The sequence below is a fragment of the Biomphalaria glabrata genome, chromosome 1 (genome assembly GCF_947242115.1).
Source record: "Biomphalaria glabrata chromosome 1, xgBioGlab47.1, whole genome shotgun sequence".
NCBI classification, from domain to species: Eukaryota; Metazoa; Mollusca; class Gastropoda; family Planorbidae; genus Biomphalaria; species Biomphalaria glabrata.
This window is the reverse complement of record NC_074711.1, coordinates 13,888,577-13,915,472: the sequence shown is the minus strand read 5'-3', so window position 1 is coordinate 13,915,472 and position 26,896 is coordinate 13,888,577. Positions and strand designations below refer to the sequence as shown.

The window sequence follows — 26,896 nt, the reverse complement described above, 5'->3', positions numbered from 1 at the left end:
ACGTGTGGCTCAAATATTAAATCTGCGGAACTGTTTTTATTAACAGGAGAGGGGCAAAGGCGAGTAACTGTCTCAGCCTAAACCAGGTCTCGTGGGTCAACCTTAAGGAAATATAAGGAGACGGCACCATTCGCGCCATGTATCCCTGGGCCGTCCCCTCTTCTTCTTTCCTTGTGGGTTCCAGGCTAGGGCTTGCCTTGTTATGCTGGATGCCGGCTGGCAAAGGGTGTGACCTATCCATCTCCAGCGTCTCTGAAGGATATCTACTTCAATGGGCTGCTGCTTTGTTCTTTGCCACTGTTCCTCGTTCGAGATCTTGTCTGGCCAGCGGATCATAAGAATCTTCCTCAGGCAGGTATTGATGAATATCTGGATTTTTTTCATGGTGGTGATGGGGTTCTCCAGGTCTCTGCTCCATAAAGTAGTATCGGCTTAACAATGGTGTTACATAGCCTAATCTTGGTGGTGGTGCTTTTTCCCCTAGATCCCCAGGTGTTCTTCAGCTGATGGCAGGTTGCTTGAGCTTTACAATAGCACCACGATTTGGAAGCAGATGCCAAGCAGATGGTGAAGACGTGGAGATAGTTGGAGAGTCTCGCCCAGAACCGAGATGCTTGGAAAAAGCTGGTTGGTGGCCTATGCCCAGAAAGGACCACAGGCATAGATGAGATGAGATGGTGACCATTAGACAGTTTGTAGCACACAGCACTACACCTTGTCTGACCAAACTATATTTATATCTTTTGCAAAGATTTACATAAGAAGGTTTTAATGGTATAACTCTTGCCACCGAAGCGACCTTAAACTGTATTATCGCTTAAAGAAATTCTTTTAATAGTAACAGATGTAGGTTTTTGTAAAAAGGTAATAACAATTATTGACCTTTGCTTTTTTCCGTATTTTGCTATAAGTAAAGAAATCTTCTAAGACGCTCACAAACCATCATCTTCTCTATATGATGTCGAACAGAGATTTTGTGGGTCTATTCTGAACTTTGAGTGTTCGAAAGTTGTTCAAATCTTAATTTTTGTCAGGGTGGCATTGTCTCAGATGATCCTCCAGCGTAACTGGTTTCATATCGTCATAAAAGTCCCCTGGCAACTGTTGTTTGACAAGGAAGGAATGAATCCCAATTTTAAATAATTAACGCTGTACAGTCTACATTTCTTTTTGTAGACAAAATTAAGCAATTTAAATAAGTATTGAAATTGAATACAACAATGTTTCGTTTCAATAGCAGGGTAAATATTGAATGGATTAACTCGGGTACAAATCATATATTAGTGTATGAAATAATTACATTAATGGAATGTGAAAATTAAGTTACGACCTGCTTAAATGAAATCTATTACCGTAGACCCCCATGGACATCTCATAGACCCCCAATTTATTTTTTTACTTTTGTAGACCCCTTGGAGGTCTTCGTAGACCCCTGGGGGTCTATATGGACCACTTTGGGAATCACTGGTTTAGATCTACTTGTAAGAGTACATATGTTAGAAGACCATTGTTTCTTCCTTCTGGTGAAATGTCGAAACGTTATTTCTAGTCTGGTGATCAGGAATCGTCCATGAAGTGCATTCGGGCCATCGACGCTATATGTATATTGAACTTATTTGTTGATGTAGATCTAGATACATAACGTAGTTTTCAGTCTTCATTTTTTTGCTTTTCTATTTCATTCGGGGCCACCCTATTCACTTCGCCTAGGGCCACCCTATTCACTTCGCCTAGTGCCTTCTTATTCACTTCGCCTAGGGCCTTACCTAAGGCCATCATCTTCTTTTTAGAAGTAACGTCTGTATTTGATAAGATTCTATTTTTTGCTTTGCTATTTCTGAACTTAAGATTTGATCAAATTCTTTGTATGCTTCATTTTAGTCAATGAGTTGGTGGTAATAAAAGACAAACGTATAACCCTGGTTGCAACCTGTTTTGTTGTTATCATACCAAATCTTTTTACCATGCCCCTCTCTCCTTCGTTAGATTGCTCTGTAACCAATGACCACGTCTTCACCGCTGCTGTAGCCAATGAGACATCTTCTTACTTCCAGGTTACGGTCCTACTTTATTCTCTCACAGACTTTGTTTCTTGCTCAGGGCGCTAATTTTCCCCATGAACTAAAGACATTTCTATACAGCATTGAATGAATGGGAAACATGGCTGACTAGGTAGTTAAGGGAAGATTGTGGCGCCTTATCATGCATACCCAGTGAAAATAGGAGGCCAGGGAGGTGAGGGGTGGGAGGGAGGAGGGCACAATGGGATCCGCTTAATAGTAGAGCAGTCGATCAAGTCTGCTTATGCCATTAACCGAACTATGCTATTAAAGAAAGTCTGTTTAAAGAAGAATGGATTCGTTTTTTTTCAAATGCTATACGAATAAGTGAGTTGTGCAATAATGCGTAATACCGTTGAGCGGAATTCACTGTTATAGCAGCAGCATGTTTTTTTTTCACCTACTTTATAAAGCGATCACCAGAGAATTAGAACAAAAAAAAAATTCGATTAGTTTATTGATTGTTTAGGCTTGTGTGTGTGTGTGCGTGGTGGGGGGAAGTGTAGCGTCTAAATAAGTAAAGAATAACATTCAATAAGTTCAATTGTGATTTCGAAATAATTAATTTCCCTTTCTGTTGTATTTCTGACATCTTGAATATCATTTTGTGTCTATTTTAAGAACTCTGAAGCATATCTACTGCGAGTTTCACTGCAGGAGTTGCACGATTTTCCTGTGAGCTGAGTTTAAATATTTTCAAAACCAATATATCTCTGTCGGCCACCTAGATCTAACTTGTCTAAGTTTTTACAGTTTTTTTCCCTAATAGTATGCAATATGTCTAGGTTTTTCAAAAGCTGTTTCCCCCCTCATATTTTTCGAACGTGTCTCTGTAATTATTGTCTAGTTCCTATTTGTGTATTGTTCTAACGTGTCTCTGTAATTATTGTCTAGTTCCTATTTGTGTATTGTTCTAACGTGTCTCTGTAATTATTGTCTAGTTCCTATTTGTGTATTGTTCTACTGTACGAATGTCTATGAGGAGCAAGGGGAGACAGTAGAAGGAGAAAATCGATGTGATATTCATGTCCTCGTGTGTTTAATGTCATGACGTGGCGTGCTGCTCGAGACCTAGGTACATATTATTGGTTTGGAAGATGCCAGACAATGCGCTCCTCTCCATTTCCTTTTATTGACCATGATTCGGTGTGGCTAATACAATGACTGCTCAGGTTTTAATTAATGTCACCCTCGCTTCTCTTCTCTTCTTCCCCCCCCCCCTCTCTCTTCTACCTCTCCGTGAAGTTCTCTCTCTCTCTCTCTCTTCTACCTCTCCGTGAAGTTCTCTCTCTCTCTCTCTTTGCATCTCTGTCTCGCTTACAAACAAATCATTTATAGACACTGATTGCAGCTTATAATACTTTGGGGCGCGGTGGCCAAGTGGTTAAGCGCTTTGCTTCTGAACATGGGGTCCTGGGTTCGAATCTCGGTGAAGACTGGGATTTTTATTTTCGCGAATTCTAGGGCGCCCAACTCTAATGGGCACTCGACGTTTGTTGTGGAAAATAAAGGCAGTTGATCGTTGTGCTGACCACATGACACCCTGCTCATTAACCGTTGGCTAAAGAAACAGATGACCTTAATCTATAGATCGCAAGGTCTGAAAGGGGAACTTTTACTTTATAAGTGATAGAGTAGATGGTTTATAAGAGACAGAGAAAGACAGTTTATAAATAACAGTGTGAGCAGTTTATATTTTCCTCCTGTTCTGCCTGTAGTTACTTTCATGTTGTTTTGTTGTAAATCTTTCAAATAAGATTTTACGTTGTAAATTAACTGCTTCAACATGCCTAGTAACCACAACTTATTAGTACAAAGTGTATATTATCAACTCCCTCTGTCTGTCTGGTCAAACGTTTGTACATGTTATATCACAGAGACCTCATCTCGGTTTATTTCTTTTACCTGACAACACAAGAATAATTGTAAAACAATGAAAGAATATTAACCTATTAGTTAATTAACTATTGGTAATTAATTATTTTGTTTGGTATCTCGAACAAGGGAAAGAAATTGTACTTGACTGAAGTGTAAGCTGAATTGTCCTTTTTATAGATCGCCGCTCTAAATTGAATCAAAAATATCTTCTTATCTTATATAATACAGACGTTACTTCAAAAAAGAAGATGATTACGTCCTACGCGTCATGCATTTAGTCATGCATATTAACCAATGACCTAAATTCTGCCAAGTCACTGGTTTTCCTGGCTGGCTCAGGCAGCCCATTCCATGCTCTAATAGCACTAGGGAAGAAGGAGCATTTGTACAAATTTGTCCAAGCATCAGGAACGAGGAATGTGTCTTTATCTTTGTGTCTTTCAGAGTATTTTATTAGATTTTGTTTTGTATTTGGAGATTATGGTTCAGTGTTTTATGTATAATTGCTACTTTACTTTTGAGCCTTCTGTCCTGGAGGCTTTCTAAATTTAGTGATTTTACTAAAGGTGTTACTCTAGTCAAATGTGAATATTCGTTTATTATGAGTCTCACTGCTCTATTTTGTGTCTGTTCCAGTTTCTTAATGTTTTCTTGAGTTGAGGGGTCCCAAACAGAGGATGGATATTCTATTATTGGCCTAACCAAGGTTAAATAACATTTTAGTTTTATGTTCTTATTTGATTTATAGAAATTTCTTTTAATAAATCCTAATGCCTTGTTTGATTTAATATATAAGTATACAGTCTTCCTTATTTATAGGTACCTCACTAGCAGAGGGGTTAGCACGTTTGTCCGAGAAGGCGTGAGCCACGTGTACGAATTCGCTTCGTTCCCCTTTATAAATGCGTTTCAAAAACGATTACAGTAGAATTCATCCAGATGTCCCTAAATTCTCCCCCCTCCCCTCGCCAATTTCCCAACTGGTCCAGATATGTGATAGGATCATAGCGTAGTGAGAAAGCTAAAAGCATGAAATAGCGCTAAAGAAAAACAATAGATAAAAGTATTTCTAGTTGTATACATTATTAAAGTTATCACTGAAAGGTTGTAGACACTACCTCTATATTGCAAATATTATTGTTGGTCTAGATCTATTACAAATTTAATTATATAAGCTATTTGATACAATATAAGCTTTTTAAAAAAAAGTATTTTTTATCTTTTTCTTTATATGTATTTTCGAGACGCTTTCAATATAAAAATAGATGCACATTATTAATATTGAACATAGTTTTGTTTATCCAATGGAAATAACTTTCTTCCTTATTTTCTTTTAAAACAACAACTCATTTTGATTTGGTCATTTAGTCACATTGAATTAAAGTCAGTCACTACCCTAGAGGGGCCTCTATATTCTCACCATATAGAGGCTCTGTTGGGCTCTATCTCCAACTAGATAGATATTACCAAAATATTAGACAATTTGTATAAGAATTAAAAGTTACTGTTGTTTTAGTTTGTTTCTGTGTGCACTAACCAGTGTCCAATGTCCATTGATTGAAATTTTCCCTTGTTAAGAGATCTTCTCTTCAGGTATTGAGATTGGCGGAGAAAATCTGTTGAGGTCAGGTGAGACACTTCAACTTACCTGCAACGCAACTTTGGTAGACGTGAGTAGTGAACGGATAACTTGGCTCAAAGGTGAGACCATGGTAGCTCTTTGGAAGGGAGAGAGTGAGAGAGAGAGAAAGAGAGATGAGAAAGATAGATAGAAAGAGAGAGAAAGATAAAGAGAGAGAAAGAGAGAGAGAGAGAGAAAGAGAGATATATAGAAAGAGAAAGAGAGAGCGATTACGAGAGAGGACGATGGAGAAAGAGCGAGTACGCTAGAATAAGAGAAGTTGTAAAACAAGGTTGGGGGTGGGGGGGGGGGTTTGGTTAAAAATTATCGTCCATTAAAATTGTTGAGAGCGTGGCATTCAACCCTTATTTGTTAAATAGCTATCCAACTAGAACTTAAATATAGACTTGGGCTAAGTAGCTTGGTTTATGTGTCGAGTAAAGAAAAGCTTGCCCACAAATGTAAACATAATTACATAGTACGTTGATGCGTCATGTGGAAAGGATTCAAACACAGATATTTGCAGAAACTGTTTATTAGTAAACAGACAAACAGAAAACAAATAGAATGACAATATGCATTTATGACAAACGCGTTTCCATTATTCACGTATGCGTATTACACACAGACATACACACACATACGACGACATGATCTTAACATTTACAAAAGTTGTGGTGCAACCTGGCCTTCGTGTCAGAAAGTGGTTATAATATAGAATGAAACGCCTACGCTTAAGGTGTTGGAAACTTGGCATGAATATTTCTAAACTGCGTAGCATGTAATATCTTCTAAGATATTAGTAAGTATACTTTCCTCCAAGTAACAACGGGCAATATCGTGTATTATAAATTTACTATAAACAAGGTTGCAAAGATAGTTCGTGTGAAAATCATCCCCCAAACTCAGGCATGTAAAAAGGCAGGTTTCAATATTTTCAGCAAGAATATCAGAAGCTTTGAACTGCATAATATTAACAACCCAAACCCTATCAACAACCAAAATCCTATCAACAACCCAAACCCTATCAACAACCAAAATCCTATCAACAACCCAAACCCTATCAACAACCAAAACCCTATCAACAACCAAAATCCTATCAACAACCAAAATCCTATCAACAACCTAAACCCTATCAAAAACCAAAATCCTATCAACAACCAAAATCCTATCAACAACCCAAACCCTATCAACAACCAAAATCCTATCAACAACCCAAACCCTATCAACAACCAAAATCCTATCAACAACCCAAACCCTATCAACAACCAAAATCCTATCAACAACCTAAACCCTATCAACAACCAAAATCCTATCAACAACCCAAACCCTATCAACAACCAAAATCCTATCAACAACCCAAACCCTATCTCCGCCAATACAAAAAGAAAAGATATGTACATATCGAAAATTTTGCCGATGCTATATAATGTTAAGCCGACTAACGATATGGTACCGCAGGATATGGAGATTGTTACATGCCATTATTATTACATTGTTAATATTCATATATATTCAATGAACAGACTGTACTAGACAATATGATTCAATGTGCAACTAGCTAAACTGATGTTACTGACAGATTATCTCATTGATGGTTTTCTAAACGACCAATTTCTCGCTCAAGGTCTTTAGGAAGAATATGTTCCGTTAGTTAAAAGTATAAGTCAGTGTTCTTCAACCTTTTTTGGCCTACCGCCCCCTTTTCGTATTTTTTCTTTTAAAATATCCGCCAGTGCCCCCCTCTAAGAAATATACGAATAAAGAAGCTTGAGAAGGCAAATTTGTATACAATTTTATTTATTAATTTTCACCTTGTCAATAATAGATCGTTAATTTTATAACTATTATACAAAATGATCTCAAAATATTTGCAGTGATTACACAGATATTAATCTCATTGTCAAGACTTTCTTTCAAATCCTTTGAATAGTCCCTTTTTAAGTTATATATATAGTTCGTCCATCGTGGTTCGATGATGACCACTTTGTCATCCAGGGGGCTGAGGGCTTTGCACTGGGGTTTTATGCCTCCTCATGTGGCTGGTGAGACCAATGTAAGCCCGGAATGTTCGGCCGCACACTGGGCAGGTTATTCCAGCTGGAGCTAGTGTCGTTTGCCTTGCTTTTCTTCTCTGGCGTTTTTCTTCTGCCAGCGTTGTTCTTTTTTCCTCAGCAACCTGTGCGCCAGTTTTCACAGCGCGACGCCATGATGCTCTGTCATGTGCCTCTGTCTCCCAGGTGCCTGGGTCTATGCTGAACGCCTTCAGAGAAGCTTTGAGGGTGTCCCTGAAGCGCTTTCTTTGACCACCTTGCGAGCGCTTTTCCTTCGCTTAGTTGGCCATACAAAAGTCGTTTAGGGATGCGGTGGTCTTCCATTCTGTAGACGTGACCTGCCCATCGCAGCTGGAACTGCATCATGATTGTGTGGATGCTTTGCAGACACGCTCTTCGAAGAACTTCAGTACCTGGTATTTTGTCTTGCCATTTGCCATTTAGTATTTTTCTCAGACATGTCATGTGGAAGTGGTTCAGTTTCTTTGCATGTTTTCTGTACACTGTCCAAGTTTCTGAGGCATAGAGCAATGTAGGGAGGATGACAGCTCGATAGATCCCTAGCTTTGCATTTGTGGTGATACCACGTCTGTTCCAGACATTTTTAGACAGTCTGCCATAGGATGCACTGGCCTTGGCGATACGCAGGTCGACTTCACTATCAATTTTTCCGTTTCTGGAGAGTGTGCTGCCAAGATATGTGAATTTGTCCATTGCGTTTATATCCTGTCCATTTATAGCAGGGGTCTCAAACACGTGGCCCATGGCCCGCGAAACAATTTTGTGTGGCCCGCGGCCACGTCCGCGAATTAAAAAAAAAAGATAAAATTTACAATGACCACATATAAGCCGTGAAATGATTAACAACTGCACAAATCTGTAAATGAAGTGTCCGCCACTGCAAGCGAAGATTCTGTGAAGTCAAGCTTTGTTGTTAGCGAGATGATAGCAAAGGCATCACGACCATTCACTGAAGGCCAGTTTGTAAAAGAGTGTATGTTACAGGCGTGTGAAATTATCTGCCCCGAGAAAAAGAAACTCTTGTCTGCGAACACAGTTGCAAGCAGGATCACCGAGTCAGCGACAAATGTTCAACAGCAACTGATTGCCGCTGCAAAAGACTTTGTAGCATATTCCATTGCACTGGACGAGTCTACTGGTGTAACAGACACCGCATACTGTGCCGTATTCATTTGTGGGGTCGACGAAAACTTGAACACTATTGAAGAGCTATTGGACTTACTCCCCATGAAAGGAACGACGACTGGACGCGACGTGTTTAAAAAACTGGAAGCTTGTTTTGACAGGTGTGGGCTACCGTGGGAAAAGCTTGTTTCAGTGTCTACAGACGGTGCACCAGCAATTTGTTCAGAGAAGGTTGGTGTTGTTGGATTAATGGTAGAGAAACGGAATCAGCTCAGCTTGGCGGGACCTTTTGCAGCCATACAGCATATTCTGCACCAAGTAGCACTCTGTGGCAAAAGTCTACAAATGAAGAACGTGATGGATGTTGTCGTGAAGACGGTGAACTTCATACGTGCACGGAGTCTCAACCACAGACAGTTTGTGTCATTTCTAGCTGATTTAGAAACGGAATACGGAGAGTTGCTTTATCATACGGAAGTCAGTTGGTTGAATCGTGGAAAAGTGCTGCAGAGATTTTTCGAACTGAGACGGGAAATAGCATTGTTCATGGCAATGAAAGACGGAGACATAGCTTAGTGACCCAATGTTTTGTCGGATCTTGCTTTTCTTACTGACATCACGCAGCATCTCAATGCACTCAATTCACAACTACAGGGCACAAAGCAGCTGATTACCGTGATGTTTGACCGCATCAAATCATTCAGATGCAAGCCGACTTTGTGGGCCACTCAGCTGGCAGACATGGCTCATTTGTATTTTCTACAGAGCATTACGGTTGAACCACAGCATCTGAAAGACTACGTAGACATCCTCTCCAGACTACTGGAATATTTTGAACACCGCTTTCAGCAATTCACTGCTCTCTAACAACATTTTTTCCTTGTTTCCACTCCGTTCGCAGTTGAAATGAAAAACGTTCCAGAGGAAGTCCTGATGGAACTACTGGACCTGCAGTGTGACACTGTTCAGAAGTAAAAAATACGCTGATGTTGATGTTCCAGATTTCTACCAGTGTCTTCCCAGAGAGAAGTTTCCAAACTTATTCTGCGCACCTGCTAGAATTCTAGCGATGTTTGGGAGTACGTACGTTTGCGAACAGTTTTTCTCTAGAATGAAGATCAACAAAACAGCATTACGATCAAGACTGACTGATGAGCATCTGAGAGCAACCTTGCGGCTTGCCACTACATGCGACTTCAGGCCTAACGTCGATGGTCTGGTCTCTGCCAAACGCTCTCAGCTGAGTGGACAGAAACATGAGTGACGAGCAATCTGCAGTAGGCCTAGTAATTATAGTTGTTTTTTTTTTTTTTGGGGGGGGGGACTACAGTTTTAACTTATTTTGGTAAACTAACCTGCCTGTGCATGTAACAAACTACACTAAATGTAATTAATAATTATAAAAACTTTATTTTAGCATTTAACTGCAGTGACAGTAGTGTTCGTAAAATTTAATGAAAAAACATTCTCTTTTTGTGGTGCGGCCCGCTGAATGGTTGTTACTTTCCACTGTGGCCCACATGCTGAAATGAGTTTGAGACCCTTGATTTATAGTGATGCTTGGATCCGAGTAGGCTTTCCCAGGAGCAGGTAGATATAAGACTTCAGTCTTGTTTGTATTAATGGTAAGGCCAAAGTCTGAGCATGCTCTTGAGAAGTCACTGACGATGCTCTGCCTAGTAGGCCTACTATTTGTAGGTTTTATTGTAAATTATTTATTTATTTTTTTTATAAATAGGGCCTATTATCATTGCTGAATTCATTACAAAAATGAAATTAAGCTAATGGGAACCGTGTGCCTCCTGCAGTCTGACAATAGTGGCTACATTGCATGTTCCATTATAGGAAGGATCAAGGATATAGAAAATCGCCGTTACACACCTCTGAATCACACACACACACACACAGCTTAGAGTTTCGATATAAGTGGAACTATACACTACTGTACACGATACTAGCCCATAACATCAGGAAAATTGTTATTGGTCTCTTGATAGATTCATCCGAATATGTTGATAGCTCACACAAACGTTAAGTCTGTAAGAAATTTAGACCTTTTGTCGTTTGTTTATCGCGGAGACCTTATCAGCCGTTTGTCCATTAGGTCAGTTTGCCCTTGATACTCGCCCACATTGAATTTAAAAAAAAAAAGGGGGGTGGGAAGAAAGCATTGATCAATAGGTGTGTATTATGAATAAATAAATATTTTTATTTCTATAGATAATATTGTTTTAAATCTGTGGCAAGTACTCAAGGAAAGGAATACCAAAGGAAGTAAATATCAGTTGATGTGTTTATTAACAGTTACAACTTACAAAACACACAGACATGAACTTCAGCTCTCAATACACAAGGAGTCTTTTCTTTAGTTTCACCAGTCTTTTATTACCCAAACTTTAGTACAGACCCCCAATATACAAGGAGTCTTTTCTTTAGTTTCACCAGTCTTTTATTACCCAAACTTTAGTACAGACCCCCAATATACAAGGAGTCTTTTCTTTAGTTTCACCAGCCCTTCATTACCCAAACTTTAGTACAGACCCCCAATACACAAGGAGTCTTTTCTTTAGTTTCACCAGTCCTTCATTACCCAAACTTTAGTACAGACCCCCAATACACAAGGAGTCTTTTCTTTAGTTTCACCAGTCCTTCATTACCCAAACTTTAGTACAGACCCCCAATACACAAGGAGTCTTTTCTTTAGTTTCACCAGTCTTTTATTACCCAAACTTTAGTACAGACCCCCAATACACAAGGAGTCTTTTCTTTAGTTTCACCAGTCTTTTATTACCCAAACTTTAGTACAGACCCCCAATACACAAGGAGTCTTTTCTTTAGTTTCACCAGTCTTTTATTACCCAAACTTTAGTACAGACCCCCAATACACAAGAAGTCTTTTCTTTAGTTTCACCAGTCTTTTATTACCCAAACTTTAGTACAGACCACCAATACACAAGGAGTCTTTTCTTTAGTTTCACCAGTCCTTCATTACCCAAACTTTAGTACAGACCCCCAATACACAAGGAGTCTTTTCTTTAGTTTCACCAGTCTTTTATTACCCAAACTTTAGTACAGACCCCCAATACACAAGGAGTCTTTTCTTTAGTTTCACCAGTCTTTTATTACCCAAACTTTAGTACAGACCCCCAATACACAAGGAGTCTTTTCTTTAGTTTCACCAGTCTTTTATTACCCAAACTTTAGTACAGACCCCCAATACACAAGAAGTCTTTTCTTTAGTTTCACCAGTCTTTTATTACCCAAACTTTAGTACAGACCACCAATACACAAGGAGTCTTTTCTTTAGTTTCACCAGTCCTTCATTACCCAAACTTTAGTACAGACCCCCAATACACAGGGAGTCTTTTCTTTAGTTTCACCAGTCCTTCATTACCCAAACTTTAGTACAGACCCCCAATACACAAGGAGTCTTTTCTTTAGTTTCACCAGTCTTTTATTACCCAAACTTTAGTACAGACCCCCCAATACACAAGGAGTCTTTTCTTTTAGTTTCACCAGCCCTTTATTACCCAAACTTTAGTACAGACCCCCAATACACAAGGAGTCTTTTCTTTAGTTTCACCAGTCTTTTATTACCCAAACTTTAGTACAGACCCCCAATACACAAGGAGTCTTTTCTTTAGTTTCACCAGTCTTTTATTACCCAAACTTTAGTACAGACCCCCAATACACAAGGAGTCTTTTCTTTAGTTTCACCAGTCCTTCATTACCCAAACTTTAGTAAAGACCACCAATACACTTCCCAGTGTCGCTCCAGATCATTTATCCAGTTCTCTGGTAGCACGAAGGACAGCTCTTAGCTCCAGACAGCTCAGACTCCTATCTCTTGCTGATCACTTCAGCCGGATCTAAGCAGTCCTTATTCTTGTATCAACAGGTCGGTAACTCGTGTTCAACAGGTGCGCATCATGAGCCAAAACAGAGTTCATAAAAAAATTATGTTAATATAAATGTTATAAATAATTGCGCGTCTTTAAGTGCCATTGTGTTTGTGAACGTGTTTATTACGCCATTACCAAGTCACGTGATCTACTTCATACTGTCCCATAATGCCCTAAGTTTGTTTCCAGTAAAACGTCTGCTGTATTTCGTTAGACAGAACAACAAATACTTCACTTTAAAATGTTGACTTGTTAAGTGGAAAGTAAACATGGCGGCCTACCGCTCTCTAATCCTGTTTATCTTACTTTCTAAAACAACAGAGATCTAGTTTGTCAAATCTAATTGCATTAGTTTTTGTTGTTTTTTTTTAAGGTTGATCTAAAAAAAATACCGGAATACTAGCCTAGACCCGGGGTCGGCAACCTGCGGCTCGCGAGCCACATGCGGCTCTTTGGACGTGAAGATGCGGCTCTTTAGTTCCATACGCAAATATTATTTATTTTATCGAAACATTTTTCAAATAGTTCTGAATCTTTTAACTAAGAAAAGGCAACGATTCTATCTCTCAGCCTTATACCACCCCCCATTACACGCGTCGTAAGTGTCGTTAGTTGTCGGAAGCTCTCAAATGACGCCATGGTCAGATGTTTCTATGTAGGTTTTAATTCGCTTTCGACGCAAGACGAAACGGTATCTTCACTACGTGCTTTGGCTGTGACGTATAGTTTGTTGTTTTAAGTCAATGAGTTAGAAGCGAATGATCTTTTCAAAGTTAGAAACATCTACAAGTTATGCTAATCTGGCAAGATTTGCGGTACCAATAGAAATTGCACAAAAAGGCAAACTATTTTCAGATGGTGAGTATGTCAAAGACTGCTTCCTACGTGCGTCTGAAGAACAGTTTCGTGATTTCAAAAATACAACAAAAACAGAAACCTTGAAAAAAAGTCAAAGCTATGCCACTATCCGCTAAAACAGTACAAGATAGAATAGCTAAAATATCTTCAACATATTTCCAGGTGGAAGATATTCAACTTTCTTCTGCCTTATCACTTGCTAGTCTTGCGGCCTAAAAGGCACGGCACAAGTTGCCCATTTTGTCTGGTAAATGTCTCCTTAAGGTCCAAAAGAAGATCTTCCAGGATTGCTACTCTCATGACGAACTAAAGGGGAAGATAGAGCGAATGCCATGCAGAAATGCCTTGAAGACAATAAGATCGAGTTAAATAAAATCGTTTAAGCAGCAACTGATTGAGCCAGAAGTATGACAGGAAAAGTTAAGGAGCAACAACGATTCTTCGAGCCAAATAAACCACCAAATTCTTACATTTCACATACAGGAAGAAGCGCTTTGTGCCCAAACATTTATGGCCGAAATAGTTGAAGTCATAAATTTCATAATCAAGATAGTAAACATCATCTTATCAATTGCACTCTACCATCTTCATTTAAAAGAACTCTTTAACGAGATGGAGACACAGTATTCCGAGATCCTTCTTTACAATGAAGTGCGATGGCTTGAAACATTTTGCTTTGTGCGTGTATGAAATAAATACATTCCTAAATGAAAAAGCATTAATCACCCTGAATAAGAGAACGACTAATGGTTGCAAAAATTGTACTATATGGTGGAAGTAAGAGCGAGAGGAAATGAGCTGAATCTAAAACTACAAGGAAATTAAAACCCAGACTACGTTTTGGTAGAAGAATTAGTTTATTTTGAAGAAAAAAATATTATTTTTTTTTTGCAGAAGATATGCACTTACTTCATTTTCAATGTCTAAAGCAGTCTCGCGATAAAACCAGTGCAACTATTGACACAAATTACTTCAGCACAGTTATAAAAAAAAAATCAAAGATGAATTTCTTGACAGATTTGAGTAGTTCAACAAAATATGCTAGCAATCCTAATAAATCCTCTCAACACAAATCGTAACGAAATCCACATTGAGCCATTCGAAATTGATACTAGATCTCTAGAAATTCAATGGATCGATTTAAAAAGTGAAGCTTTGTGGAGTGGAAAATTTACAGTCAAAAAGCAAGTTGGAAAATTTGGAAGTTCAGAAATGTATGTACATTACGCAACAAATTTGACTACTTTAAAAGAAATGTCTCGAGTTGAGCCTATATTCGAAGCATGGAATAGTCTTCCAGAATGCTAGAGTGAGGTGAAGTTGGCATTTGAAGTACTGAGTATCTTCGGATCGACATATTCGTGCAAGTGTTATATTCATATATAAATAAAAGTACAGTAAGAAGTCAACAAACAAATGAAAATTTAGAGTCGTGTTTGAAACTAAAACAATTTATGAACCAAATGTATCGTATCCAAACTTTCTAAAACCATGCAAAGTCAACCTCCCATTGAATTTTCGCAATTGTTTGTTATTGAAGTACAAGTTAGTGTTGTAAGTAAATGTTTAACTGCTTTAGTTGTTACCGAAAGAAAAAATAATTATCAAATAAAACCATATATATATTATCTTATTTGGTGTGGAAAAAACGTATATATGAATTAATCTATTCGTTTTTTTTTAATTAAAAATTAATTGTGTGAATACTATTTATTGTTGACAAGAAAAAAATTTGTGGCGGCTCTTTAAAAACTTTAAAATTTGGTAAATTGTCGTTTTTGGCTCTTTCGACTCAAAAGGTTGCCGACCCCTGGCCTAGACTGTAAGCAGAGTGTTTTGGTATGGGACAGTAGGCGCCATAGGTATTACATTACCTCTAGCCTGCGCTGAGTATTTTCTAATTGATAATTGGCTTGCGCAGACCAAATCAAATATATACTTAAGATACATATTAATAAAAGAAAGATTGTCTTAATTTCGTATGGGGGCGGCCATATCCAAAAAAGATACTAGGCCTACTGATACTCAGTAACAAGAAAAAAAAAAAATATAAGACTTAGTTCCTATCAGTTCCATAGCTTACATAGCAAACTCCAAAGTAAATATTTTTCGAAAATCAATTTAATAATTAATGAAGTGATTTGATTTGTTATCATGCAGCATGAGTAGATGAAGAATTTCAGCTCGATAGGAAAATCAGAAGTTTTCAAATAAGTGATTCATGATTTGTATTTATTTTTTTACTACGACCACATTGAATGTAAGTTATGAATTAAAAACATTACAACAATATCACTTAAAGGATATTGTATCAGATGTGGTCATTTGGTTTTAGATAAGAACGTCTGGTGTTTGTGACAGACAAAAGTTTAAAAAAAACAAAAACAAAAAAACGCAGGCTCCGTTGAGGTGTCAAAGTTCTACTTAATTAATTATTTTTTTTAGAGTTTAAAGAGTTAATGCTTGACTTGACTTAAAGGCTTCTGTGTTTATTTCTCTGCATGTTTCTTAGATGGCAAGCCATTACTGGCTGAGAAGGATGAGCGATTCAGTATTTACACCACCATGACAGTGAATAGCCAGGGGATGGGGTCAATCAGCAGCAAGCTGGACATCAAGGACGTCCGAGTCGGGGATTCCGGTGTTTACCTCTGCAGGTCCACTGAGAGGGCGCAGATGGCAGGGGTGAAGGTGGAAGTACAAGGTTTGTTGGGGACTCAATAATTATTTCTGGCCAGTTGAATGTCGGACACTTTTGGCAAAGCTTATATCAACTCACTCTGTCTGTCTATCTGTGTGTACACGTTAATTCTCCCACACCCAATCTCAGATCCAGCTGAAATTTTGCACAATTATTTCATTTACCTGACAGCACAAGAATCAATACAAAAATCAATTAATTAATTAATTAATTAATTATTTAATTTAAACTATTGGTAATTAGTTATTTTGTTAGGTATCTTTAACAAGAGAAAGAAATCGTACTTGACAGATATGGTGGTATAAGTTCAATTAGTCCCTTTGAGGACTCTTAAGACCTAAGTGAAAATTTTTTAATGCATTAAAAAAACGATCATGTAAACATTCACCAAGACACCCCCTTCTTCCCTCCCCCTTTCACAACTGGTCCAGACAAGTGATAAGATCATAGCGCAGTGAGAAAGCTAAAAGCTAAACAAAAACGATGGTAAAAATATTTCTAATCGCACAGATTTATTATGTCTAGGTCAGTCATACATACAATTACAAGACTGATCCAAACTTATTGACACTATTACATGACTGATCCAAACTAATTGATACAATTACATGACTGATCCAAACTAATTGATACTATTACATGACTGATCCAAACTAATTGATACAATTACATGACTGATCCAAACTAATTGACACTATTACATGACTGATTCAAACTAATTGATACTATTCCATGACTGATTCAAACTAATTGATACAATTACATGACTGATCCAAACTAATTGATACAATTACATGACTGATCCAAACTAATTGACACTATTACATGACTGATTCAAACTAATTGACACTATTCCATGACTGATTCAAACTAATTGATACAATTACATGACTGATCCAAACTAATTGATACAATTACATGACTGATCCAAACTAATTGACACTATTACATGACTGATCCAAACTAATTGACACTATTACATGACTGATCCAAACTAATTGATACAATTACATGACTGATCCAAACTAATTGATACAATTACATGACTGATCCAAACTAATTGATACAATTACATGACTGATCCAAACTAATTGATACAATTACATGACTGATCCAAACTAATTGATACAATTACATGACTGATCCAAACTAATTGATACTATTACATGACTGATCCAAACTAATTAACACTATTACACCTTATAAAAGCTTTTTTTAAAAGTATTTTTTAAAATGTTTTTCTTGTTTACACAGCTTACTTTGCAATTACAAACAAAATTTGAATGTTTTGTTGGCCATATTATTTAAACTTTTAGTAGGACTTGATTTAAAAAAAAAAAAAAAAATTAATAGTCTATAGTACTTGGTTTTTCATACTTTCGTAACGACAAGATCTAAAAAGTGTCAATGTGACAAAACATACAAAATTATTTTAGCAATTGCATTTTACGAGCTATAAACTCTGAACACAAGCGACAATGGTTTGGCCTGCAATGCTATTCATAAAGTTTGCAGATCTAAGTTGTTCGTTGTGATACTGAAGATAATTCTTTGTGAAATGAAGAAGTGGGTCACACTTTTGTATTCTCCGCCCGTCAACAAAAGGTAGTCGTAAATACAAAATAAGATTTTTTTAAAACTCCGACAGACTCCACGACGGAAACTGTTGACTCTGGACCAATGACTCCACTTCAGGATGCAACTTTGTTTATAAGAGCTCAACGATGAATGTTTATTATAAATTACGTACGGTCCTTAAAAAAAAAGATTCTCATTACGTCCTACGGTTCTACGCTTAGCCATGTGTCTTTCATGTCATTTAAAGCAAAGTCATTGGTTTTTATGACCGATTCAGGCAAGCCTTTTCATACTTGAAACAAGTGGAAGTGCTCTTTGACAGAAAGAAATTAGTTGAAGCTTGAAAGGGAACAAGAAATGGAACAAGAATGGACTTCATTCACCAATCGTAAACAAACAACATTTAGCCACGTGATTCTCTATATCTTCTACACAAATTACGTAATACACACAGGCTGTTACGTGACAGTTTTTTTTCGTTGTTTTATCAATATTATCACGTGGCTAAATGTTTTTTGTTTACGATTGGCGAATGAAGTCCATTAAATCAAGAAATGAAATAATAAATAGAACAAGAAATAAAATAAGAATAAAAAAATGAAATAAATGAAAAAAAAAAAGGAAATACAAATGTGTCTTATCTCTGAGTCGTTTCATATTCTCTTTCGTTTTGTGTAAGTTCGGTATGGAGTGGCGAGGCAGAACACAAATATGTCAATAAATAGAAATAGTGAGAACTATCTGGAATAGATGAAATGTCGAAAACAAGGTTCAAAAGTCTTCTATAGATACAATGTACAATGTACAATGCTATGAGGTAAGGAACAAAAAGTCTTCTATAGATACAATGTACAATGTACAGTGCTATGAGGTAAGGAACAAAAAAAGATACAGTTTTCTCCTATGTAACATATTAGTCACTCGTAACACAGCAGACATGCCCAATATCTTTTATTGATACACAAGCTACTTATTGTCTATCAAAAGCTTTCAATAGTGTTTCAGAATATATAGTGTTCAAACAGTTTAAAATAAGATGTAAAAGAACTTTGTAAATCTGTTACCGTGTGGTGTACTATAACGGGTCAGCATGCAACTTGTTGATGACAGCTGACCCGCAGAGCCCGCTTATGAGTTCATTTGCAACACAAACTCTCTTTATCAACATATTTTGTTTTGTTGAAACTTCCCTTGGTTTGCTAGTTTTTAGACTTTATTTCATCAATATTAAGAGATGGTGTGGATACTTTTAAAAAAAAGTTGTTGTTTTTTTTGTAACCAAAGTAACAAAGTAGTTATTGAACTACAAAAACTGTTCAGATAAACCTTTGAGATGGACTACCAATGTTTGATTGAAAAGGAGAAAGGAATGACGGAACTGAAATGAAACTACACGTTGTTCTAATTTCAAGTTCCTCTGTAAAAAAAATGAAAAAAAAAACAAAGTCTCTTTCAGAAACTAGTCCATAATTAAATAGGTCAAATAAATAGGTCAAATAGTACTTTCTGATCTTTGTTTAGGTACCGAGTTTCTCGACCTTTGTTTCTGCCAGACATCACTCGGACTAACTTTACAACCTGAAGTACTAATGTCCTAAATACTAAAGTACACTCACACACACACAAAGAGCTTTTTACAAATTCTTTGAACGCGTTGTCCACTTGGTTAGAGCATCTCCTACAGTTGCGACCAGTAGCACCAGTAGCACCAGAGGTTAGTTTATAGGTAGCAAAGTTGTTTTCAAGAACAGAGGGAAAGACCAACTGAACTGAGCGACTATGAGTGACTTTGATTAATTAATTAGGACTTTGAAGCTTTGTATTTTAATTCAACCCACGATTTGTGATCTTTGTCTAAACAAGAGCTTCTCTACCTGTTCCACAAGCAACACCATTGGACTGTGACCATCACAGTTTTCAAAATGAAAAAGGTACACATATACTCACAATATAGTGAGACTTGGACCTAGAGTGGCCTACGTCCTACAGTGGTCCTACGTCCTACAGTGGCTCTATGTCTTTCAGTGGTCCTAGACCTACACTGGTCCTACGTCTTAAGGTGGCCTTACGTCTTACAGTGGTACTACAATGGCCCTGCGTCATTCAGTGGTCCTACGTCTTTCAGTGATCCTACAGTGGTCCTACGTCATGGTCCTACAGTGGTCCTACGTCTTTCAGTGGTCCTACAGTGGCTCTAAGTCTTTCAGTGGTCCTACGTCTTTCAGTGGCCCTAGGTCCTACAGTGGTCCTACGTCTGACAGTGGTACCAGGTCTCTAAACGTTTGTTTTATTTAGAGCTTAACGGCAATTGGAAATGAGGACCATCACAGTTTTCAAAATGAAAAAGGTACACATATACTCACAATATAGTGAGACTTGGACCTAGAGTGGCCTACGTCCTACAGTGGTCCTACGTCCTACAGTGGCTCTATGTCTTTCAGTGGTCCTAGACCTACACTGGTCCTACGTCTTAAGGTGGCCTTACGTCTTACAGTGGTACTACAATGGCCCTGCGTCATTCAGTGGTCCTACGTCTTTCAGTGATCCTACAGTGGTCCTACGTCATGGTCCTACAGTGGTCCTACGTCTTTCAGTGGTCCTACAGTGGCTCTAAGTCTTTCAGTGGTCCTACGTCTTTCAGTGGCCCTAGGTCCTACAGTGGTCCTACGTCTGACAGTGGTATCAGGTCTCTAAACGTTTGTTTTATTTAGAGCTTAACGGCAATTGGAAATGAGGGCCATCAGTGGGACGTAACTTGTACCATTAGGGGAAATTAAATTATTGGCGAGTATAGTTATTTCCCTTCCTCAAATTTGTCCCAAAAAAAAGACACAGAGTTGATAGAAACTTTGCAAAAAGACACTTACTCAATCCTTTTGACTCCCAGTGGAGCATATGGCCACAACAGTACTCCCAGCGGAGCACAAGGCCACAACAGTACTCCCAGTGGAGTACAGGGCCACAACAGTACTCCCAGTGGAGTACAGGGTCACAACAGTTCTTCGCCATCGGACACAGGGCATGGGCTTTCACTGATGTTCGTCATTAACTCTATGGGCATCGATCCCACGACCTTCGCGTTATTAGCGCGACGCTCTATCAACTTAACTACCCATCCTACTTCTATGGTCGAAATTTTAGCTTGATTCAATGTTTTACTTTCTGACCAACTTTCACTTTTTTTCCTTTTTAAATATGTTACGGCTACAAACAAATATATAAACTTATATACACTCAAATCTATGTTCTCAATCAGACCACCTCTCAGGCACTCTTGCGCTGTCACACATAAACACATTTCTTTGAAGCCTTATACTATAAATGACGTTTTAGCTAGGAGTCCATTGTTTTGTTTCTTTTATAGATATATATATAATCAATTTGAAATGGATAGACATGATACATCTGTATAAATATACAGATTTGTTTTTACATTTTACTTGTGATTTTTGCTTGGATATTGATTATTGATGGCCTGTATAAATATAACTTTTTTTGTTTGTTTGCAGGCTCTCCAAGTATGAAGAGAGGTAGGTAGTACCGATGTAGAGAAATCTCTCTCGCTCTCTCCATCTCTCTAATCTATGTACCTATGTATCTATGTATCTATACATGTATGTATGTATGTATGTATGTATGTATGTATGTATGTATGTATGTATGTATGTATGTATGTATGTATGTATGTATGTATGTATTTATCTATCTATCTATCTATCTATCTATCTATCTATCTATCTATCTATCTATCTATCTCTGTCTGTCTGTCTGTCTGTCTATATTTCTATATATCTACTTGTCTGTCTGTCTTTTAGGTTTTAAAGTACATAATATTCCTGTATCCGAAAATTGTAGCCTTAACTAGAGGTTCGATATATAGTCTATAAGATTTAAACTTTTCTAATTCTACTTATGACATTGCCTTTTTTTTTTCAGCTGACAAAACTCATTGGACGCACACAATTAATCACCAAGACTCCGACAAACTGGACAAAAATTATTACACAAATAAAGGTGAACATTTTAGAAGTCAGACCGTTGGATTGCTTTATTTTTTTTTTTTAGTTGCCACATATTATCACACTATTGTGAGACTTGGACCTAGAGTGGCCCTTACGTCCTACGTCTTTCAGTAGTCTTACATCTTTCAGTGGTCCTAGGTCCTATAGTGGTCCTACGTCCAACACTGGTCCTACGTCCTACAGTGGCCCTACGTCTTTCAGTAGTCCTACGTCTTTCAGTGGTCCTAGGTCATATAGTGGTCCTAGGTTCTACAGTGGTCCTACATCCTACAGTGGCCCTACGTCTTTCAGTGGTCCTAGGTCCTATAGTGGTCCTACGTCTTTCAGTAGTCCTACGTCTTTCAGTAGTCCTAGGTCCTATAGTGGTCCTACGTCTTTCAGTGGTCCTACGTCTTTCGTTGGTCCTAGGTTCTACAGTGGTCCTACATCCTACAGTGGCCCTACGTCTTTCAGTGGTCCTAGGTCCTATAGTGGTCCTACGTCTTTCAGTGGTCCTACGTCTTTCGTTGGTCCTAGGCCCTACAGTTGTCCTACATCCTACAGTGGCCCTACGTCTTTCAGTGGTCCAAGGTCCTAAAGTGGTCCTAATCTAATTGATTAATTGAAACAATGTATAGAAATGTTTATTGTGCAAGTTTCGAACTTTCAAGAACGTCCTAGCCTAATCCTTCCGCAGACAATAGGGAATGGAAGCGGGTAGGGCTTGAGAACCATGGTAACGACAGACGTATACCACATGACCAGCCAGACATTTTTAAGTTTAAGGATGTAAGCAGTGGCGTAGCATCCATGGCGCGAAGGGGCTCAATGAACCCGGGCCCACGACTATTAGGGGCCATGACTCTTGACTTGTTGAGAACGTATGGATTACACCAAAGTGAAAAACTAAATTCACTTTTGTAAAAACCGTTAAAAAATAGAATTTAAAAAGCTTCCTCAAAATTTCATGAACGTTGTATTTATTTAAAATTAATATTAACTTCAAAACCAGTGTTTGAAACTTTAATGTAAGGATTTGCTTTGCATCAGGTTTTGTAACTTGTAATGGTGGCTTGCCCTAACCGTGCGTTTAGGGTTACAATCGTTTCCATATCGTCACATTCTTTTTTTTTTCCTTGTCTGTTCATAAAACCATTGGTAGTATTACAAAATGGAGGGGGGATGGATAGTCCTGATTGTCACTAATTAAAATTTCGATACAGCTGAAAATTATTTAATTTTCTCAAAGCTCAATATGTTTTTATTTTGTTTTGTATTTAAAATATGTAATAGCAAAATTTTCTTGTTAGTTCCTTCGTTTCTTTCCATTTTTGCGTTCAGGCTGATCCGTCAGCTGGTAAACGCACCTACAAAATCATGAACTATGAACAATTTTGGATCCTCGCTCTTTGTAATGAACATGAAAATCTGATCTTGTTTTGACCACTCGCTAATGCTCCTACATCTGCTACTATGGCTTTATAATTGATGAGCTCCAGCGGGTATATTACAATAAAGAGTGTATTTGATCATGAACTCTATACAACTTCTCAATAACCTTGACTGCTCAATAGTATTATATGTTCGTATATCTACGACCATGAATTTATAATTGATGAACTCCAGCGGGTAGATTAGTTTGAACAGTGTAAATGATCAGGAACTATATACAACTTCTCAATAACCTTGACTGCTCAACGTGGATGCGTTAACCTGTTTGTCTTGTGTGCTATTGTAAGTGAAAGTATAATCTGGTAGTTTGACCAAAAAAAATTTAGTCTGACCTAAAAAAAAAACAAACTATTGAATCCGAAGAAGTTTCCATTGTGAAATAGTGTAAGACGTTCAATCAAGACGATGCGTCCTCGAAAGTCTTCATCGCATTGTTTTGTTGTCTTCTGTATTGTATACAAAATGTTAATGTAATCATTATATCATACCTAATAAAGAGGAGATGAAATCTAAACAAAATTAAAATAACATTTAGCAAATCAAAGAAACATCAGAGTGTTAACATAGGAATAGTTACATTTAAATAGGTTTGTGTTATTGTAATGAATGAGGAAACCGACTTGGGGGGGGGGGGGGCAGTTTTTTAACAAGACCTAGAAGATAGACAGGTAACTAAATGTATCATGGAATAGTGCCTTTCACTGACCAATGCTTAGTATTTGGTTGAAACTTAGTTCATTGCTAACGCCATATATTTATACAAAAACATCAGAAAATTGCTATGAATATTCAAATTTGACAGGAAATCAAAGCCCAACAGATTCAAAACGAGATAATAGATCTGTTGAGCAATGCAGTTCTGGAAAAAATACCGGTACTGTAGGATTATAATAGGATATCAATTCTGTACCATTTGTCTCTTTCGTTGGTGGCAGCGCTCAAGACAAATAAAAAGTTGATATCAAATTCGAATTATTTTTTTGATACTGTTCAGTGATCTCCGTTGACGGAACATCCAAAAGAAATAGAAATTAGTACTTTCTAGGTTTTCATATATGTGAGTATCAAACATCAGCAGAATTTGCTGAACAATGCTCCAAGTAATTAAAAAAACAACATTTATCCTTAAATAAACTACTAGGCTTAAGTATGAAGGTGCTTCCAACATGATTGGATACTAGAATGGCTTTTGGGCATTGTTTCATCAGAAGAAGCCGCTCGCACATTAAGAAACAGATGCACTGGTTTCTTACTTTGCTACGTAGAAGGCCAGAGTAAATGTTCAGTAAATAAATATTCGACCTACTTACTGTTAAATAATGGACTTTGAACTAGATACTAGTTTGTATCATTGTTTGAAAGCGTGACACCTAAAGTGTTTTAGGAATGTAAATGTGTTGAATCGTTTCATTCTGTTCAAAAACTTGTACAAACATTGACTTTTAATTCGTGTTGGAGTTCTAACAGAGTCAAACGTAATAAGATGATTTAAAAGCTACTCTACTTGCATTGGAATGTCTTTTGGAATGTACCGATACATTAAGATTACTCAATTGTTTTGACATACATTGTATTCGTCTTATTGGGGGAGGGGGCCCACCAATATATTCTTGAACCCGGGCCCACGGGTATGATGCTACGCCACTGGATGTAAGATATTAGCTCTAGACCTACGTTCTTTCTGCTTGCTTGATTTTTAAACGCGTCGTTGGCATCAGTTTGTGAGCGTGAGACTATCAAGACTTAATCCACTTCCTTGGGCCAGTGACGTCTTTAGGGGCTGCCAATGTAGCACGTTTGGCAAATAAGAGCAGAGAGAGAGAGAGAGAAAGGGAGAGTGAGAGAAAGAGAGAGAGAAAGGGAGAGAGAGAGAGAGAGATTGAGGATTGGAGCTTTCTGATTTCCTCTTTCGATTTGCTTGGGGCTATAATGAGCCTATGAATAAAGCCTTTAGCTTGGGTTTTCCCGACTCCCAAACTGTGTTTTAAAAACTCATCTTTCGAATTTGTAAGTTATAAGATTTTTTAAAACACAGTTTGCCTCGAGACTAGGCTAAAAAGTGTAACAATAATAGAACGATAGTAATGTTTACAGACTGTCTGAAACATTTTTTCTTTAAAATTCGTTTAGCACTTACAAAATAAAAAAAAAAGAAGTTAGGGTTAGACACAGTGAACAAAAGAGAGAAAAATACTTTCCATTGACCCAGTCAGAGACATTGTGAAGTAAATGTTCTATACCTCTTTTTGCACGAATGAAGAACTGCCGCTTAAAGTTTCTTTGTCTGAGAACTAGGATGCTTAATATAATCTTTTTTCAGCCTTTGATTTACTGACGTTTCATCAGTTAAATTGTAAGCCCATTTTGAAATTTACTTTTCGTCTTTACATAGCTTATATTAACTCCTTCCGTCTGTCTGTCTGTCTGGTACTAATTTTGTACACGTTATTTCTCCCACTTCCAATTCTCGGATCAAATTGAAAATTTTGCACAATTTTTTCTTGTCGATAACAACAAACCAATCAATGAAAAGAAATTTAATGGTAATTAATTAATTACTTTCATATTGAAAAGGGAAGTTAAACCTTGCAGTATTGAGAGCTATGGCGGTGATTTTGTGGTTCTTCCCCTTGGTTAAGATTTGTTTTTTCTTTTTGCTAACCTTCATAAAGCTTTGTCCTTCATTCTGTCATGTCCTTCTTTGGGCGCACATGTTACTCGAAGTCTTCTATTTGGATTATATTAGATCAGGAATTTAAAAAACTAAAACAGCCAGTAAAGTTACAGTCGACAGATTTTTTACGAATCTTAATCTAGGTTTTATTGAGGGACCTTTTTTTTTTTCTTTTTTAAAAGAATCAAAAGAAGAGCAGTCTCTATTAAACAAGAGTTCCACCAGCATCCCGCATTGCCTCCCTTTGTATTTGCTACTGTTGTTGACTAAACGGAGTTATCACCTCATTACAAAGCACAGCTCCATGGTTTCAATTATAAAACAATTCGTTTCAATCGGTTAATCTAAATATTATTGTGTCCCTTCCATTTTTTTTTTTTAAAGTTTTGTTTTCATTTCTCTTTCCACAGATAAAATCAATAGAGAAGAAACGCTCCGCGAGCGTTCAACCAATCAAAATCAACGTAACACTGCCAGCTTCCTCCAGTGTAACCAATTGAACTTTACTTTACTTTTTTGTCTTCTGCTCGGCACATTTTTGTACAGAAGTGAACACAGAATCTTCATCAATCTTGATTAAATAACATTTCCTACTTTTTTGTCCTCCACTCTTGTCTTATTTGTTTGAAATAGTTTTTGTTTTGTTGAATTATTGAACACTGTAGCAGAGTAAAAAGAACCTCGCGCACCAAACAGTTGGTCTTAGTTCCACAACATGCATTCATTAAACTTTTTTAGAAGAAGAATAATAAACATGATGCTGTCTGTTATGTAAGACATATGCAAAGTAGCTCGGTTACATCACGAGATTTGACATTGCCTCGCTCGAGTGATTTAATACTACTTGCGTTCAATAAATAAAGGACCTAGATAAATTAATAATTATAACCAGGCGAGAAGACGCTCTTGTTGACACATTTTTTAGTTTTATTGAGAGGTAACTGCTGGGAAAAACATTCCACGTGGTAGAT

The 26,896-nt window shown here is 37.4% G+C and overlaps 1 protein-coding gene across 5 annotated transcripts in view; it reads left to right on the top strand.

Annotated features, from left to right (window-relative positions):
- The window catches only part of LOC106052257 (zwei Ig domain protein zig-8-like), a 142,709-nt gene extending 116,188 nt beyond the window's left edge, over positions 1 to 26,521 (top strand). For 2 of the 5 annotated variants that reach the window (XM_056023424.1, XM_056023405.1), the window contains 6 exons: positions 5,517 to 5,639; positions 10,980 to 11,033; positions 16,032 to 16,223; positions 21,308 to 21,328; positions 21,735 to 21,812; positions 26,336 to 26,521. In XM_056023424.1, coding sequence (XP_055879399.1) covers positions 5,517 to 5,639; positions 10,980 to 11,033; positions 16,032 to 16,223; positions 21,308 to 21,328; positions 21,735 to 21,812; positions 26,336 to 26,505 — 638 coding nt within the window. In that variant the 3' untranslated portion in view covers positions 26,506 to 26,521. The remainder of the gene's footprint in view (positions 1 to 5,516; positions 5,640 to 10,979; positions 11,034 to 16,031; positions 16,224 to 21,307; positions 21,329 to 21,734; positions 21,813 to 26,335) is intronic. The other 3 variants (XM_056023410.1, XM_056023418.1, XM_056023413.1) reach the window with 3 other exon arrangements.
- The last annotated feature ends 375 nt before the right edge of the window (positions 26,522 to 26,896 follow it).